The sequence below is a fragment of the Bombus vancouverensis genome, chromosome 10, assembly GCF_051014615.1.
Source record: "Bombus vancouverensis nearcticus chromosome 10, iyBomVanc1_principal, whole genome shotgun sequence".
NCBI classification, from domain to species: Eukaryota; Metazoa; Arthropoda; class Insecta; order Hymenoptera; family Apidae; genus Bombus; species Bombus vancouverensis.
The window spans coordinates 8,957,872-8,975,444 of record NC_134920.1 but is presented as its reverse complement, the minus strand read 5'-3'; the positions used below and the strand labels follow the sequence as shown (position 1 = coordinate 8,975,444).

The following is a 17,573-nucleotide window of genomic DNA, read 5'->3' as shown; positions in this document are numbered from 1 at the left end:
ATATATGAAAATAAACGGAGTATCTGTGTAAATATGTATCATTAAGTTTCTGTTTAAATAAAAGAGATACCAGCTATTCGGTCGGTATAGAAAATATTCGTACAGTAATTCATAGAAATATCGTAGAACATCCGTTTATCGATAAAATTTCAACGAATAAATCTTACAAGTTTGCAGAATAATTTTCATTCAAAAAAAGAACGTGATAGCTATTCCTGTTTGTGAAAATATTAATAGGTATTTAGCATTGGTTAAGACGTAAATACGTAAATGGGTTTGACAGACAATTTCATGCTGATGCGAGATAGCGATCGAAAGCGTAATGCTACTAATACGCGAGCGTGAATCTTTCATAATATTTGGAGACGTTTAAAAATACCTGGACAGTGCTTATGTATAAACATTATCGACAATATACGAGACCACCTGAAAGGAAAAATATGAAGTGACCAGGCTTCATCGAGGAATGATTTACAGAGGACTCTTTCAGAAGAATGGAAAAATATTTCGAATAGAGTTCTCGTTAGTTTATATAAATATATTTATACAATATAATCAAATACCTTATAATAGAATCGAAAGCCTATTAAGTATGAAAATAATCAAACTTGGTAATTTCCTCTCCTAGATATTGGATAAGCCTTTGCTAATTTCTGCCATTAAACTGTAACAGTACGACTACTTATTATGCGTGTATTTTTGTCGTTTTTTAAATATTAATATTTTGCACAAAGGACATACATATTCTATCTTTTTTCCACCAGCATTATTATTCTACAGAGTAGCAAGAATATGTGCATATTTTTTATTTGCTAAAATTCTATTACCAAACGTTGTTCTATAATTGGTACGAGTAATTTTGTTAAAGTTAAATACCGTACGAATACATTTCTCACTGACTGTATACATAAATTATACAAATATGTTTCCACCTCGATAAGAATAAACTATATTAATAATTGCCAAAAGAAAAGCAAAAATCTGATACCAGTCGTTTCGACTGGGTTTTGGCAGTTCTATAGTGATATTAATAGACGTTGTATCGCGTAGATGTTAAATATAGCGATTATCGTGGGATATGGATTGGAAAAGAATCGCGCGAATCTGCGTTTACTCTTGAAATCTGGTTTTTTGTCAAAGGAAGAAAAGGAATGCACGTCGTATGAATAAAAACAATTTTGTACATCCAGCCGAGATACATAGGAGGTTCAGAAAGCGTTACAGACTTGTAGGAATGGCATTGCGTGAGCCGCTTAAATTAACGGTTCGTATACTTTCTCCGCTGTCATTCGCGTGTTCCCCGCTAATGGATGATAAAAATCACCTTGAAATACCAAGGGAAAAACCTAAAACCAATTTTTCATCCGGTCACACTTTCTTTCCTTCGTTTCTCGTTATTTTCTTCGCAACGTTCGATCGACGTTTATTGCAGAATATGTACCGGACGAAAAGTTCCCTCTTTACTCGTGAAAATCTTTTTTATCGTTTACTTTCATCATTTTCACCCAGATTTTCCATCCACTAACGCTTTCTCCCCTTCGTTCCTATAATTTCTTTCTCGATATAGTACACATTTTGAATATAATAGAATTCCTATCAAACAAAAGAAGATCATTTTTCTCCAACGAGGATGTATCTTATCCCTTATCTTTTTCTTTTTTTTTCTTAAAACATAATGGCTGACAACGATGGGTAAAATCTAGCGATAATAATAATTCATTTTCATCTCAGCCTATTCGGCCTGCAAATGAATTTGGCTGACGATTCTTTACGTTCGTCGTTCCGTGCTTTTTGTACCCAGAACGATCACACGCTACCCTAGTCTGCGTGCAAATTTTAAAACAGTTGGTACAGATTCTTCGAGTTTCTCGAGATGAGGATCGAAGCGATGAAACGAAGCCAACGCCTGTTTAGTGAAAATTAATGCGCGCTCCGTTTGATTTTGTAGGCCCAGCATGTCGCAGGGCACGGTGATGATTCAGACGCAGAGCCGGTTACAGGAAAAGGACTTCACTATTGCCACACCCGAGGAGTTTGTTCATCGTTTCGGCGGTACCAAAGTTATCAACAAGGTAACGTTGTTTTCTCGACGAGCACCGTATATTCTTCACTACGTATCTCTACTACAACGGTCGATTTTTTAGCGTGTGAATCTTGCAGAAATTTGTGCAATTTTTAACATTGTAACAATTTGAATTATTATTGGATCTTATTGTCGGAAGATGTAATTTCTTTTTAACGGAGAAGATATTCGACATCTTCGGATAGAAGGAACGAGTCGAATAGAGCAGGAGATGATTTAATGTGTAGAAAATATTCGCGCACAGGATAGTAATCTATAACTAAGAGACGTAACTTTTTAATAAAATCGATACTTAAAGCAGTCGAGTATAAAGAAGCAATTGCAGAAGGAGGTCGTTCAACGCGTAGATATGTCGCGTTCCGCTTCAGTATTTCTCAAGGCACTCGCCGTACAGTTTCGCAACAATGGCCAAACGACCTTCGTAGTTGACCTCGAGCGACCTTGAATGATCTTGAATCATAGGTTGCTAGATATACCTGTTCCGCGATACTCCACTGTAATAGCAATGTGAAACGCACATTGTTCCTTCCGCGAACGAAACAAGGTAGTACCGTGACAACTTTAACTTGGAATATCTTTCTTTATTAATTGTTAGTCATATTCGTCTTAATTCGGATCTAAATTTTATGCAAATGACATCTCCCCGATTTTGAACAGCGTAATTATAACTTCAACGATTTATCTTCTAATAACAACTATCTTATATAAGAACTTCTAATAAGAACATCAGACTATCGACTATAATTACGTTATACATAAAAAGAGAAGAAGATAAAGTATTATAAAAAATTTGGTTGTTTTACAGTTCTAGCGTTAACAATCTTTCGCCATATAATTATTGCTCGATACCGAACCGACGAATTAGTTTTGTCTCGATTGTAAATTTGTTTTAAGATTTAAATAGATTTTCCTTTGTTTCTCAGTTTCGCCTTGGACTCCAATGTATTTTTGTTTTCTAAACGTATTTGTGTATCTCAGATTGCAAGTGCCGTTACCAATGACACACTAGTCCTTCAATAACATTTTATCGTCAATATTTAGTCATCGCTTAAATGACGCTTCACGGTTAACGATCGATAGAGTGATCAAATTTTTCAAATCGCAGGTCCTAATCGCCAACAACGGAATAGCGGCTGTAAAATGTATGCGTTCGATCCGACGATGGTCGTACGAAATGTTCAAGAACGAACGCGCCGTACGTTTCGTCGTGATGGTCACTCCGGAGGATCTAAAAGCGAACGCGGAATATATCAAAATGGCTGATCAGTACGTACCCGTGCCAGGTGGGACCAACAACAACAATTACGCGAACGTCGAGCTGATCGTAGACATCGCTGTACGCACTCAGGTCCAGGCTGTATGGGCTGGTTGGGGTCATGCCTCTGAAAATCCAAAATTGCCAGAATTACTGCACAAAAATAACATGTGTTTCATTGGTAAGATCCTTTGGATGACAATGAAGAGATAGCTGAAGATTATTCTGTAAATTGTGAAGTAAATTCTGTAATCTTACACTACCATGCATAAGTACGACGACTATCAAAGTATTGTAGTATAGCCGTAATAATTTGAATATATGCAGATACTTATGCACAGTAGGGTATTCGAGGAAATATTCTTCCTAGCAGGTTTTGAAGAGATGCGATTCGAAAAATCAAGAAATTACGAATTGAAAGAATAAATGAATGAATAGTAATTATCTTTCAGGGCCATCCGAGAGAGCAATGTGGGCCCTTGGAGATAAAATCGCGTCAAGTATAGTAGCGCAAACTGCAGATGTACCGACACTTCCTTGGTCAGGTTCGGAACTAAAGGCACAGTACAGTGGAAAAAAGATAAAAATATCTTCGGAACTTTTCAAGAAAGGATGCGTTTCGACGGTAGAAGAATGCTTGGCAGCAGCTAACAAAATAGGCTTTCCTATAATGGTGAAAGCTAGCGAGGGAGGTGGTGGAAAAGGTATCAGAAAGGTGGAGAACGCTGAAGAATTGCCCACATTGTTTAGGTAAGAAGGAAATTTGTCAAATTAATTTAAAAGATTTTTTACATGGTTCGTTACATAAATTGCAGACGTTACGTAAAGAATATTTATGTAACAAGATGTTGGAGGCTTTATATTAAGAATGCTTAACGATTTTCTTAGGCAGGTACAAACTGAAATACCCGGATCTCCGATATTCATTATGAAATTGGCAAAATGTGCTCGCCATTTAGAGGTTCAATTATTAGCTGACAATTATGGAAATGCGATATCGTTATTTGGTCGTGACTGTTCTATTCAGAGGAGACATCAAAAGATTATTGAAGAAGCGCCTGCTGTGGTTGCTAAACCCGAAGTCTTTGAAGAGATGGAAAAAGTAATTATCGATCCTATTCGCGAATCAAAAATATTTAATTTTTTACCATAAATTAATTAACGGACATTATTGTGAAAATTTGTGTTCATCCCGTACAGTACTTTTTACATTATTGTTTATTGTAACAGGCTGCTGTAAGATTGGCCAAAATGGTTGGATATGTCAGCGCAGGTACTGTCGAATACCTGTACGACACTTCTGGACGATATTACTTTTTGGAATTGAATCCACGTCTTCAAGTGGAACATCCGTGTACTGAAATGGTATCCGATGTTAATTTGCCCGCGGCACAACTTCAAATTGCTATGGGGCTACCATTACATCATATTAAAGATATTCGTCTTCTTTATGGTGAAAGTCCATGGGGAGATAGTGTCATTGACTTCGATCAACCGAGACACAAACCCCAACCATGGGGTCACGTGATAGCTGCGAGAATTACTAGTGAAAATCCTGATGAAGGTATAAATTATATTTCATAAAAGAAATTACATTTGATCGCGCTTGATCATTAAGGAATTCTGCTGTAATAAATTTTAATATCTCCATTAGGTTTTAAACCGAGTTCTGGTACGGTACAAGAACTGAACTTCCGATCCTCGAAGAATGTTTGGGGTTACTTCTCGGTAGCAGCTTCCGGAGGTCTCCATGAATTTGCAGACTCACAATTCGGACATTGTTTCTCTTGGGGAGAGGATCGTAACCAGGCTCGAGAAAATTTGGTCATAGCTTTGAAAGAATTGAGCATTAGGGGTGATTTCAGAACCACCGTCGAATATTTGATTACGCTATTAGAAACTGAATCTTTCCAGCAGAACAATATAGATACTGCGTGGCTTGATTTGTTGATTGCTGAACGCGTTAGAAGTGACAAACCAGATGTATTATTAGCCATAACGTGCGGTGCGCTTCATATCGCTGATAGAACAATCACTGCCGCTTTTTCTGGGTTTCAAACAGCATTGGAGAAAGGACAAATACAAGCCAGCAATGATTTAGATAATGTTATCGACGTAAGTTGATTTTTATATCGTCAATTTGTATATAAATACTTGCTTACGAATATTATAAATTTAACAAAAATTTTTTTAGGTTGAACTCATTAACGACGGATACAAATATAAAATACAGACTGCTAAGTCAGGCCCTAATAGTTATTTTCTTGTTATGAACGGTTCCTATAAAGAAGTAGAACTACACCGACTATCGGATGGAGGATTATTGCTTTCTTTGGATGGTGCAAGTTTCACGACTTACATGAGGGAGGAAGTCGATCGTTACAGGATCATCATTGGAAACCAAACCTGCATCTTCGAAAAGGACAACGATCCTTCTTTATTGAGGTCACCATCAGCTGGCAAACTAATCAGCTATCTAGTCGACGATGGTGGTCACGTGGACGCTGGACAAGCATACGCAGAAATTGAAGTCATGAAAATGGTAATGACAATAACAGCGAGCGAAGCTGGTAGCGTCTTTTATGTTAAAAGACCAGGTGCCATTCTCGAGGCCGGTACGTTGATTGCTCGATTAGAATTGGACGATCCATCTCTGGTAACAAAAGCTCAGGAGTACACTGGTAAATTCCCGGAAACTGTAGCTCCAGCAATTTCTGAAAAATTGAATCATCTTCATGCTGAATACAGAACAGCTTTAGAAAACACTCTCGGAGGATATTGTTTACCAGATCCGTACCACGTACCTCGAGTACGAGAACTTCTTGAGAAATTCATGAATTCCCTTCGTGACCCTAGCTTACCATTGCTTGAACTTCAAGAAGTGATCGCGACGATATCAGGAAGAATTCCGATTTCCGTAGAGAAAAAAATCAGGAAATTGATGTCGCTGTACGAAAGAAACATAACTTCTGTTTTAGCTCAATTTCCTAGTCAACAAATTGCTGCTGTGATCGATGGACATGCAGCAAGTCTTTCCAAGCGATCTGAACGCGACGTCTTCTTCTTAACTACCGAAGCTATAGTGCAACTGGTACAAAGATATAGGAACGGAATACGTGGAAGAATGAAGACCGCTGTTCACGAACTACTTCGACAATATTACACCGTTGAAAGCCAGTTCCAACAAGGACATTACGATAAATGTGTTTCTGCTTTAATCGATGAGTACAAAGATGATGTAGCAACAATAACAGCTATGATTTTCAGCCATAACCAAGTCACGAAGAAGAACGTTTTGGTAACTATGCTCATAGATCATCTCTGGGCGAATGAACCTGGTCTTACGGACGAGTTATCGAGCACGCTGACGGAACTAACGAGCCTGAATCGTACAGAGCATAGTCGTGTCGCGTTACGTGCGAGACAAATTCTAATCGCTGCTCACCAACCTGCTTACGAGTTAAGACACAACCAAATGGAATCTATATTCTTGTCAGCGGTAGACATGTACGGCCATGATTTCCATCCAGAAAACTTAGAGAAACTTATCCTTTCCGAAACATCTATTTTCGATATTTTACATGACTTCTTCTACCATTCCAATCGTACAGTTTGCAATGCTGCTTTGGAGGTTTATGTTCGCAGATCTTATATTAGTTATGAGTTGACTTGCGTGCAACATCTGGAATTGTCTGGTGAAGTACCGCTTGTACATTTCCAATTTTTGCTGCCTAACAATCATCCTAACATACAAAACCAATCTTCGGTTAATCACAGAGTCGGGGCTATGGCAGCTTTCCAAGACATGGATCAATTCACCCGATATTCCGACGAAGTTTTCGACCTCCTAGAGGATCTGTCTTCGATTACCTCAACTTCAGCCAAAGTTTTAGCAGAGGCAGTAGACGCAGCTGCAAGCGAATCGAGACACAGCACGTCCATAAACGTATCTTTAAGCACTGCGGAAAATACTGGTACAGCGGAAATGGGTGAACGATCTGCAGAACCGGTACATATTTTGAGCATTGCCGTCCAAGAGAAAGAAAATCACGATGATGTTACGATGGCGAAACTCTTTGGAGATTGGTGCGCCGCGAACAAAGAGGAATTAATCTCACGAGACATACGAAGGATCACTTTCACTGTTTTAAAGAAAAGACAATTCCCAAAATTCTTTACATACCGTCAAAGAGATGGTTTTGTTGAAGATAAAATTTATCGGCATCTCGAGCCTGGTTGTGCTTTCCAATTGGAATTAAACAGAATGAGAACTTACGATCTTGAAGCTCTGCCAACCTCGAATCAAAAAATGCATCTCTACCTTGGCCGGGCTAAGGTTGCCAAAGGACAACAAGTCACGGATTATCGTTTCTTCATTCGTTCCATTATAAGACACTCTGATCTTATCACGAAGGAGGCTAGTTTCGATTATCTTCACAACGAAGGTGAACGTGTACTATTAGAGGCTATGGATGAATTAGAAGTCGCGTTCTCGCATCCGCTTGCTAAGCGTACGGAATGCAATCATATCTTCCTAAATTTCGTACCCACAGTTATTATGGATCCAGTAAGAATAGAAGAAAGCGTGACCAGTATGGTACTGAGGTATGGCCCGAGATTATGGAAATTACGAGTACGTCAGGCTGAGATTAAAATGACGATTCGGCCAGCACCAGGGAAGCCAACGTCTATTTTACGTTTGTGCATTGCCAACGATAGCGGATATAGCATAGATTTGCATCTTTATATGGAGGCAACCGATCCAAAGACTGGTATCATTCGTTTCGAATCTTATCCTTCTTCGACGGCAAATGGTACCTGGAGACCAGGACCTATGCATGGTCTTCCAATTTCTACGCCATATCTAACCAAAGATTATCTTCAAGCAAAACGGTTCCAAGCACAAAGTTCTGGCACAACGTATGTATATGATTTACCAGACATGTTTAGACAACAAACCGAAAAAATGTGGATTAAACACATAGAAGAAAGGCCACAATGCAATATAACTATTCCAAATCCTGTGATGGATTGTGTGGAATTAGTATTAGAGGGTGACAATTTAGTGGAACAAAAACGACTCCCTGGTGAGAATAACGTTGGTATGGTTGCTTGGAGATTAAGACTTTATACACCAGAATATCCAGTATCTGGTCGAGACATTATACTGATAGCAAATGATTTGACACATTTGATTGGTTCTTTTGGTCCGAAGGAAGACTTAGTGTTCTGCAGAGCGTCTGAAAGAGCTAGACAGCTTGGAATTCCTCGAATATATTTCTCTGCAAATTCTGGCGCTCGCATTGGTCTAGCAGAGGAAGTGAAAGCGTTGTTCAGAATTGCTTGGGAGGATGAGGATGAACCGGAGAAAGGATTTAGATATATATATTTAACACCAGATGATTACGCGCGTTTAGCACCGCTTAATTCAGTGAAAACTTCGTTGATCGAAGATAAAGGAGAATCTCGTTACAAGATTACCGATATTATTGGTAAAGATGATGGTCTTGGTGTAGAAAATTTAAAATACGCTGGTATGATTGCCGGAGAAACATCGAAAGCCTATGACGAAATCGTTACGATTTCCATTGTATCTTGTAGAGCGATTGGTATTGGTGCTTACCTAGTACGTCTTGGACAAAGGGTCATCCAAATAGAAAATTCTCACATCATTTTAACTGGTTACAAAGCATTGAATACTGTGTTAGGCCGTGAAGTATACGCTAGTAATAATCAGTTAGGTGGTATACAAATTATGCATAATAATGGGGTATCACATGCAACAAACGTAAGGGACCTAGAGGGTGTTGCTACTGCTTTAAGATGGTTAAGCTATTGTCCCAAATTTAAGGGTGCACCCCTTCCTATATTATCAGCACCATTTCCTGATCCAGTCGACAGAGAAATCATGTATGTTCCTACAAAAGCAGCATATGACCCAAGATTCATGCTCGAAGGTAGAATACAAAATGGTACAAATTATTGGGAAAGTGGATTCTTCGATCGTGGCTCTTGGCAGGTATATTTTATTTTAGATTAATATTACATGTTAATTTAGTTTAATAAAATGACTCGAACATTTCTATACTATTAATATTACTTACAGGAAATCATGAGGCCTTGGGCTCAAACTGTAGTAACTGGACGAGCAAGATTAGGCGGAATACCTTGCGGTGTTATTGCAGTAGAAACAAGAACCGTTGAGTTGCACTTACCTGCTGATCCTGCTAATCTCGATTCAGAAGCTAAAACGATATCTCAGGCAGGACAAGTATGGTTCCCTGACAGTGCATACAAAACTGCTCAAGCTATCAAAGACTTTGGAAAAGAAGAGCTTCCACTTTTTATTTTTGCTAATTGGAGAGGATTTTCTGGTGGAATGAAAGGTTTTTATTGATTTTTAATAATTACTAAAATTTCATTCTTACCTATCGAATGAATTACTAACGTTATATCTTTTCTAGACATGTACGAGCAAATTATCAAATTCGGTGCTTATATTGTGGATGGCTTACGAGAATATACCAAACCAATATTTGTATATATTCCACCAAATGGAGAACTAAGAGGTGGTGCTTGGGCTGTCGTTGATCCAACGATAAATCCTCGCTACATGGAAATGTTTGCTGACAATACAAGCAGAGGTGGAGTTTTAGAACCTGGTGGAATAGTAGAAATCAAGTTTAGAGCTAAAGACATAATTAAAGCTATGCATAGGGTTGATTCAGTAATACAGAAGCTTAAAGTAAGAAACTAATTTTGTTTCCTTATAATCTTTTACATTTTATAAATAGGTCGTGTGTGGGACACATTATGATATCAATCATTGTTTTAGGAAAATCTAGCCAATGCAAATTCAGCTGAAGAACGAACAGACATTGAAAGCCAAATTCGTAAGAGAGAGCAACTTTTAGAACCTATGTATCGGCAAGTAGCAGTTCACTTCGCGGATCTTCATGATACACCAGAGAGAATGTTTGAGAAAAATACCATTCATGATATTATTCCATGGAAAAAAGCACGCAGACTGCTTTATTGGCGACTTAGAAGAAGACTTTTGGAGGATGAAATAAAGAAGGAAATTCTATCAACCCAACACACTTTGGACGTTAGACAAGTCGGTGCAATGTTGCGTAGATGGTTTATAGAAGACAAAGGTGCTACAGAATCTTATCTGTGGGATCAAGATGAAGCTGCAACGAATTGGTTGGAGAATCAACGTCAAGATGAAAATAGTGTTGTTTCCCGTAACATCACTTGTGTAAGACAAGACGCAATCGTTTCTCGAGTCAAAGAGGCCCTTGAAACTTGTCCAGAAGTGAGATTAAATGCAATTTTAGAAATTGCGCACAGATTACAACCAGCAGAACGTGCAGAATTGCAAAGAACTTTATTACAGATAGAAACGACCACACAGGAACACCACAATGATTCAAGTGCTTCGTCCTAATGTTTTTCTAAATTAAGAAAAATCTCTTGTCTATCTGCGTACCTGGTGTATGTAGTTCTACATCTTAGAATTAATTGTACAGATACTCGTTATTCTTGTTAATAGCAAATTGTACGGGAGTAGTATAATTTTTGGAAAGTTAATAATTGTTTCTATCGATAGCGTTACTTGATGATAGAAAGTAATCGAACTCGTGTCTTATTCAAGTTCAATGGTGATGCTATCGAGTGTCAGACAGTATCACTGCCGTCTCCTAAACCATGGCAAAACGTGCCCTTTGTTTATAATGAGTGTATTCATGAATATAGAAATTATATTGCACATATACGTACATACATATATATAAATAAATAAATAAGTAATATATATGTGTTTATTTATTTATATGTATATGCATGTATGTATGTGTATTTTTTTTTAGAAAAAAGTTTGTTCGTTGCGTTTACTTTTACCGAATGACTAATGTGTACATCGATATTTCCCATTTCCGTCGAAAAAAGGAAAACAGATCGATGGATAATTTTTAAAGTACGAAGTACTATTTTTCCAATCGTGTGTGATACGAAATATAAAAAATTCTTTGATCTTTAGGAACAATTTAATGCGAATAAAGAGGTAGATAATAAAAAATTTTATGAACCTGAATGTTTAACAGAAATAAGACATTTAATACAAAATAGTTGCTAAATAATTATACATATATATATTTTATACTATTTTTAATTCATTGATACCAAGTTCAAATGTACATATATTACATGCAGTCATATCGTTTGAGACATAAAAATTCTCGATACTCTCTTCGTTCGTGTCATTGTCCTTAAAAGACTGAAATCTGACTTCGATGCACATCAATTAGATCATCATCTAGAGTAAGCAATACCATAAATGAAAAAAACATTGCTAAAGCAGACAAAAAATGCCAAATGTCATGACTATCAAAAAAGTTTAGGAGTATGCAGGGTTTATTATAATTGCGCGATTGTGCTGGGGTTAGCTCCCACGAGATAGAATTGTGTATAAAAAAATATAAAGCGGCGCCCCAAAACGCGATTGATAACACAATATAAATCGCTGGTTGAAGTAGAATTCGTTCTTTGTGACAAACCTGAAATATCACAAAGTAAATTAATTCATAATATGTAGACAAACTACATAAGTATAATTATTCGTGTATATGTACATACCTTCATAACAATATAAAAAAAAGTATATAAAATTAAATTAGACATTAATACAGCCAACAGAAACGTTGCGAAATTTTTCTCGCTGTGCATATTCCCAAGTACTGCGAGAGCAACGTTCCACAAATTTCCTACAATAAGTATAATAAAACGTCCCATATATAAAGGTCGAAAGAAATATCTAATTCCAGAACGGGCATCATGTTTACTAATCTAGAAAATTATAAAATCAATGATAAACTGTGCCTAGTAGAAGTAACTGAATCAAGGTAAAATGAAAAATATTAGATTCAAATACCAAATGCCTAAAATTACCTGTATTACTCTTATCAATAACGTTCTAACTTTCCATCGCCCCATGTAGTAAATTTGAATAGTCATATAAAGGCAAGTGAGCAAATGTACGATAGTAAACAGAACCCAAAAGTATATTGAACCATATAAGACTCCCAACAATCCTATGAAGATGATGAATGCTAACATTGCAAATGTAACTGATGCTCGGGCATTTATATCAGGATGACGATTGTGATAAATCTTGATCATACATAGCACTGTTATGATGTACATAAAACTCGTATCTAAATAGATAATATAATATTTGTCATTAATACTATAAAAAAATTTATAAAATTTAATTTTTGTCTTACCGAATTGAAAGTTACTTCGATTTGGACACACGTGATAACTTCCTGAGAGTATTCCTTCCATAATGAGCGCAGTGCCCATTGCATAAAATAATCCATAATGTTGTGGTATACCATAACATTTATTTTTTTCTCTTTCAAATTCATCATGTTCTCGAGAAGATGTTAAAAATATAAATAGAAAACCCAACATGATGTATCCGATATTTGAAAATACATGATTGAGATCTGATAGTGATAAAAATGGATGAGCACATAAAAAATTGTAATAACACATATCTTGATTGCCAGTAACATGTAGTACATGTTGGTACGTAATTAACAGCTGTACCGCAGGTAAAGTATAAAAAATAGCAACTGTTATCAAATAATATAAATATAATCGAGATTTATGTCTAAGAATCTTTGGATCTTTACGAGCCAAATCGCAAACGGAAAGCACAAGTTTTGTTCGTATTATTTCTTTATCACAAAAAGCATCTTCCATTAAGTCGATATCATCTTCATCCAGTGAAGAATCATCTTCTATGGATATTGATGGGTGTGGAATAGACTGTAACATAATTAATGTAAGTGATGAGAAAAATTTCTTTTATTTCTTAATTAGTATATCGCGATACCTCTTCTACCGTTGATGGGCTTGGTATAGGTTCACGAATTTGCTCTGATTCTTGATGTAATATCTCTTGTTTAATTTTTCTTTCCCTTCTAATTTTTGATATCACAATGCTTACAACATAGGCTATACAGAAACTAAAAATAATAAATACTACTACTCCTGAAGCAATAACATAATCTCGTTTGGTAATACTAGCATTTATTGCTAAATTAATGCGTTTATTCCGTACAGGAATCATACTAGGAGCTCCATAACAATCGGTATCATCACCTTTTACTACAAGTACCACAAAAAAGCCCAATGGATATTCTTGTTTCTAAAAGATATTAGATTAGACATCTTATTTCGTTATCTATCATAAAAGGTATATTTAAAAAATATATTATAGTCAAAAATATATTTACTGGCACAGTTATACCGCCTTGTCGATTTACAGTTTGCCAATAACCAGAAAATTGAATATTCCTCTCTAAATCAAACACAGGACACTAAAAAAGAAGATATGAACTAATAATAATACGATTTTACAAATTATAAAAACTTATACTTACTGTTGTATTCTGTATTGAAACTGTCATACAAATATCACTATCGGAACTAACACGAATGATCACAGAAGAACTTTCCGCTTGCCTTGGGAAAGTATAACCATAATAAATAGGTTGGGATGGTGAAATTTCTACTACTCTTTCTTCTCCAGGACTGACATAGAATGGAAACATGAAACAATTACTAATTTTTCTTTTTTATTACAATAACGATCTAAACATAATTACATACCTTATATAAAAATCGTACTGTTTTGTCATGTTAAGTTTAAATGAAATATTTTGATAATTAGCAGTGGACAAACTAACAGTAATAAATTCTTCTTCCTCTTCTAGTCTACTTTGATTATAATTAGTTGAACACAAAGTTTGACTTGTTTTATTATATGCTAAATCATCAAAATATGCGCTTTGAACTACAAGGGGGATTTGCCATGATAGGATTTCTCTTTTTTGACGAACAACCACTATAAGAGGTAGATCGGTAGTAGCATTACTTTCAACTACTATTCTTGCAGTTACCTACAAGTAAATAATACATGAAAACTATGGTAAAATATCATGACATTAACTTACATATATAAAATTATTCATACTTACATTATTAACAGGATATAAAAACACATACTCAACAGTAGTGTTTATGACATATTGATATTCTTTCTTATATTCTGCCACAATAACAATAGGAGAAAATGATAGAGTTTGAAAAGGAATAACTTGATGAAGATCAAATGATAATAACAGAGCAAATACGGTTAAAATCTTCTTCATACTCAACATGTTGAATATTTATATATTTGTATGTAATTATATCAACCACTATTTTCATAAGCTACATATGTAAGTTTATTCGACTCTAACTATCTTGAAACTATAAAACTAACAACACAAAAGTATGTTTTTTTTTTATGTCAACATGAATTGTGAATCATAATTCCGTTGACAAATAATTTTTTAAAGATAACTTGCCATGCAGATACTTCTGCATAGCTATCTGTCGCATATTTACATTCACAATATTGATGCTATAATACATACATAATATGTCACTCTTCGTTTTAATTCACATCACACAAGTATGATAACCATAGTTACGATTCTTGAACTCTATATCGAATGTTATGTATCAAATAAATCAATGAATCTGTATTTAAAAAAATTAATATTTCGCTGTGATTTGAATTACTTTAATACTAATTATTTTCATTGGATACTATATTTCATCAATTTTCCAATAATTTTTCACATTTGGTTTGAATAAATTATAAGCTTAAAGGTTGTATTGCATTGCTGCTGCTGCATAAACTTTCAATACAGTTTAGTATGCAGTACTGGTGCGTATTATAAATTAAAAGTCTAATCATTCAACGTAAAAATGATTTAATTATTTGTATACAATTATAAATAATATAAGTATACTTCACAAGAACTCAAATAAATAATTACAACATAAATTTTATATTTTGCCACTGTGAACTAAAGAATAGTAAAATTATATAAATTCGAATTTTTAACAAAACATACAGCATTTTAACTACTTTACGTCTTTCATAAAAATAATAAATTTATATTCATGTGTCGTATTTATTTTAATTCCATGTTTATTGTAACAAATTATAAATGTTTTTCAATGAAAAATCTTATTATATATTTTTAAGTATCATAAAATAAAATGCATACAGTTTTAATAAAATATTGTATAAAATATTATATTATTCTTTCTCAGAATGAGTGCTGAACAACGAACAACCTCATTCATTATACTGATTCGGCTTTAGTCATTGTTGTTAAAGATGGCGGTATCCGTGGCACCAAAAGATGTTAATACATATTTAAGTCAAAATCAAAATGTTGCAGACAAAGAATTGGCTACAGAATGGGCGCAACTCGAAGAATTATACAATAAAAGGTATATTTTGTAAAATATTCTGCATTACATGCATGTTTCAATAGAAAAATGTTTACCTAAATTTCATCGTCCGGTGACTTGCAGGCTTTGGCATCAATTGACACTTAAATTAGAAACATTTGTTAAAAATCCAGCGCTTCAGAAGGGAGATAAATTAGTACAGTTATACATAAACTTTTTATCTACTTTTGAAAACAAGTAAGTATATTATATACGTATTTTTTTCGAAATATTAATTCATAACCTTACTTATTCCACTTACATAGTAATTCAGATTATCATTGTGTTGTAATACTATTCTCCTATTTTTATTTAGGATAAATCCTTTATCATTGGTAGAGATATTAGCATATGTAATACAACAGTTTCAAGATAAACAAGAAGCAATTAAATTCTTGGAAAAAACAGAATCTAAAGTTAAAAGCAATAATGAGGCAGTTGCTTTGTGTAAAGTTCTCACAGGACAGATCTTGCTTGAAAAGTTAAATAATCAAGAACAAGCAAAACAAATTATAGAGGAAGTAGAGGCTATATTGGATAATGCTGATGGTGTTACAACAGTTCATGGTAGATTTTATTTATTAGCGAGTCGCCTTTATCGTCTTCAAGGGAAACATGCTGAATATTATCGTACTGCTTTAAGGTACTATTATACTTATAATCTGGAGCAATGGTCATTTTCATTATGACAAAAGTAATCCATACATGTTATTTGAACTTATTTTCATATTCCAGATACTTGGGTTGTATTGATTTAAATAATCTAAGTAGACAAGAACAGGAGCAGCATGCATTTTTCCTTGGATTGGCTGCACTTTTAGGTGAAGGAGTCTATAATCTTGGAGAATTGTTAGCTCATCCAGTTTTACAATCCTTGAAAGGTACTCCAAACTCTTGGTTAGTTGATTTATTACAAGCTTTCAATGCTGGTGACATTGTTGCACTTGAAAAATTAAAGCCACAATGGAGCAAAGTTGCTGATTTAGCTGCACAGGAGTTAAAGCTGAGACAAAAAATATCTCTTTTATGCCTCATGGAAATGACTTTCAAAAGGCAAGCTAATAATAGGTTTGTATATTGCTTATTGTAAAAGTACTAAGGAACCAGATAATGTAAAACAATCTGTATTAAATAAACTTTTCTTGTCATAGGCAATTAACATTTGCGGAAATTTCTCAAGAAACTCGTTTGCCTCTTGGTGAAGTAGAATTATTAGTAATGAAAGCTCTAGCTCAAGGTTTAGTTCGTGGTGCTATTGATCAAGTGGCAGGAACAGTAAACATGACATGGGTACAGCCTCGCGTATTAGATCGTACGCAAATAGCTGGAATGGTTCAACGACTTGATGGCTGGTGTAAAGATGTTAGTTCAATGGAACGTTTATTAGAGTCTCGAGCGTCAGAGATACTTACACTTTAATATTAGGTTTAACATTTTTGTCATTGATTTGTTTGTAAGTTTTATTTTCATATCTTTGTTAACTCACTGGCTTACCATCATTTTAAAAATAAAAAATGTAATTTACTACAATTGATATAAATACATAATAATTATGTATAAGATTAATTTCATTGTGATAAGTCAGTGAGTTAATATAAAAGGACGTATAAGATACAGTTTCTCAAATATAAAATTATGATGCTGTTTACAAACGAATTAAAAAGATATATAAATTTATTTTTAACTTAACATCCTACACAGAACAATTTAATGCAATTTTTAATGTTTCTATAGAATAATTATTTGAACTTTTTGTGCTCAGAGACTTTGTACTATGACTGAAATATTAATAATAACAACATATATTAACATTTATAGCGTTTCTCTTGCTTGTTCACATATTCTTTAGATATTAATAATTTTCTGCAGTAGTAT

At 34.7% G+C, this 17,573-nt stretch overlaps 3 protein-coding genes across 12 annotated transcripts in view; 2 read left to right on the top strand and 1 right to left on the bottom strand.

The window, feature by feature from the left end:
- ACC (acetyl-CoA carboxylase) overlaps positions 1-12,012 on the top strand; it is a 28,333-nt gene extending 16,321 nt beyond the window's left edge. For all 10 annotated transcript variants that reach the window (XM_033334791.2, XM_033334784.2, XM_033334781.2 and 7 more), the window contains 10 exons: positions 1,949-2,072; positions 3,189-3,519; positions 3,791-4,088; positions 4,227-4,440; positions 4,569-4,902; positions 4,993-5,453; positions 5,533-9,357; positions 9,445-9,724; positions 9,803-10,083; positions 10,174-12,012. In XM_033334791.2, coding sequence (XP_033190682.1) covers positions 1,949-2,072; positions 3,189-3,519; positions 3,791-4,088; positions 4,227-4,440; positions 4,569-4,902; positions 4,993-5,453; positions 5,533-9,357; positions 9,445-9,724; positions 9,803-10,083; positions 10,174-10,788 — 6,763 coding nt within the window. In that variant the 3' untranslated portion in view covers positions 10,789-12,012. The remainder of the gene's footprint in view (positions 1-1,948; positions 2,073-3,188; positions 3,520-3,790; positions 4,089-4,226; positions 4,441-4,568; positions 4,903-4,992; positions 5,454-5,532; positions 9,358-9,444; positions 9,725-9,802; positions 10,084-10,173) is intronic.
- On the bottom strand, positions 11,491-15,056 carry LOC117157084 (SID1 transmembrane family member 1). The gene is made up of 9 exons (XM_033334794.2): positions 14,387-15,056; positions 14,019-14,308; positions 13,790-13,940; positions 13,643-13,726; positions 13,240-13,554; positions 12,623-13,172; positions 12,288-12,553; positions 11,976-12,185; positions 11,491-11,896 (listed from the first exon to the last, which is right to left on the bottom strand). The coding sequence occupies exons 1-9, from the start codon at positions 14,567-14,569 to the stop codon at positions 11,609-11,611; spliced, it is 2,337 nt and encodes a 778-aa protein (XP_033190685.2). The 5' UTR covers positions 14,570-15,056; the 3' UTR covers positions 11,491-11,608.
- Positions 15,057-15,515: 459 nt separating this feature from the next.
- On the top strand, positions 15,516-17,509 carry Rpn9 (regulatory particle non-ATPase 9). Its single transcript, XM_033334798.2, has 5 exons — positions 15,516-15,698; positions 15,783-15,896; positions 16,015-16,341; positions 16,434-16,766; positions 16,850-17,509. The coding sequence occupies exons 1-5, from the start codon at positions 15,583-15,585 to the stop codon at positions 17,115-17,117; spliced, it is 1,158 nt and encodes a 385-aa protein (XP_033190689.1). The 5' UTR covers positions 15,516-15,582; the 3' UTR covers positions 17,118-17,509.
- Positions 17,510-17,573: the final 64 nt, after the last annotated feature.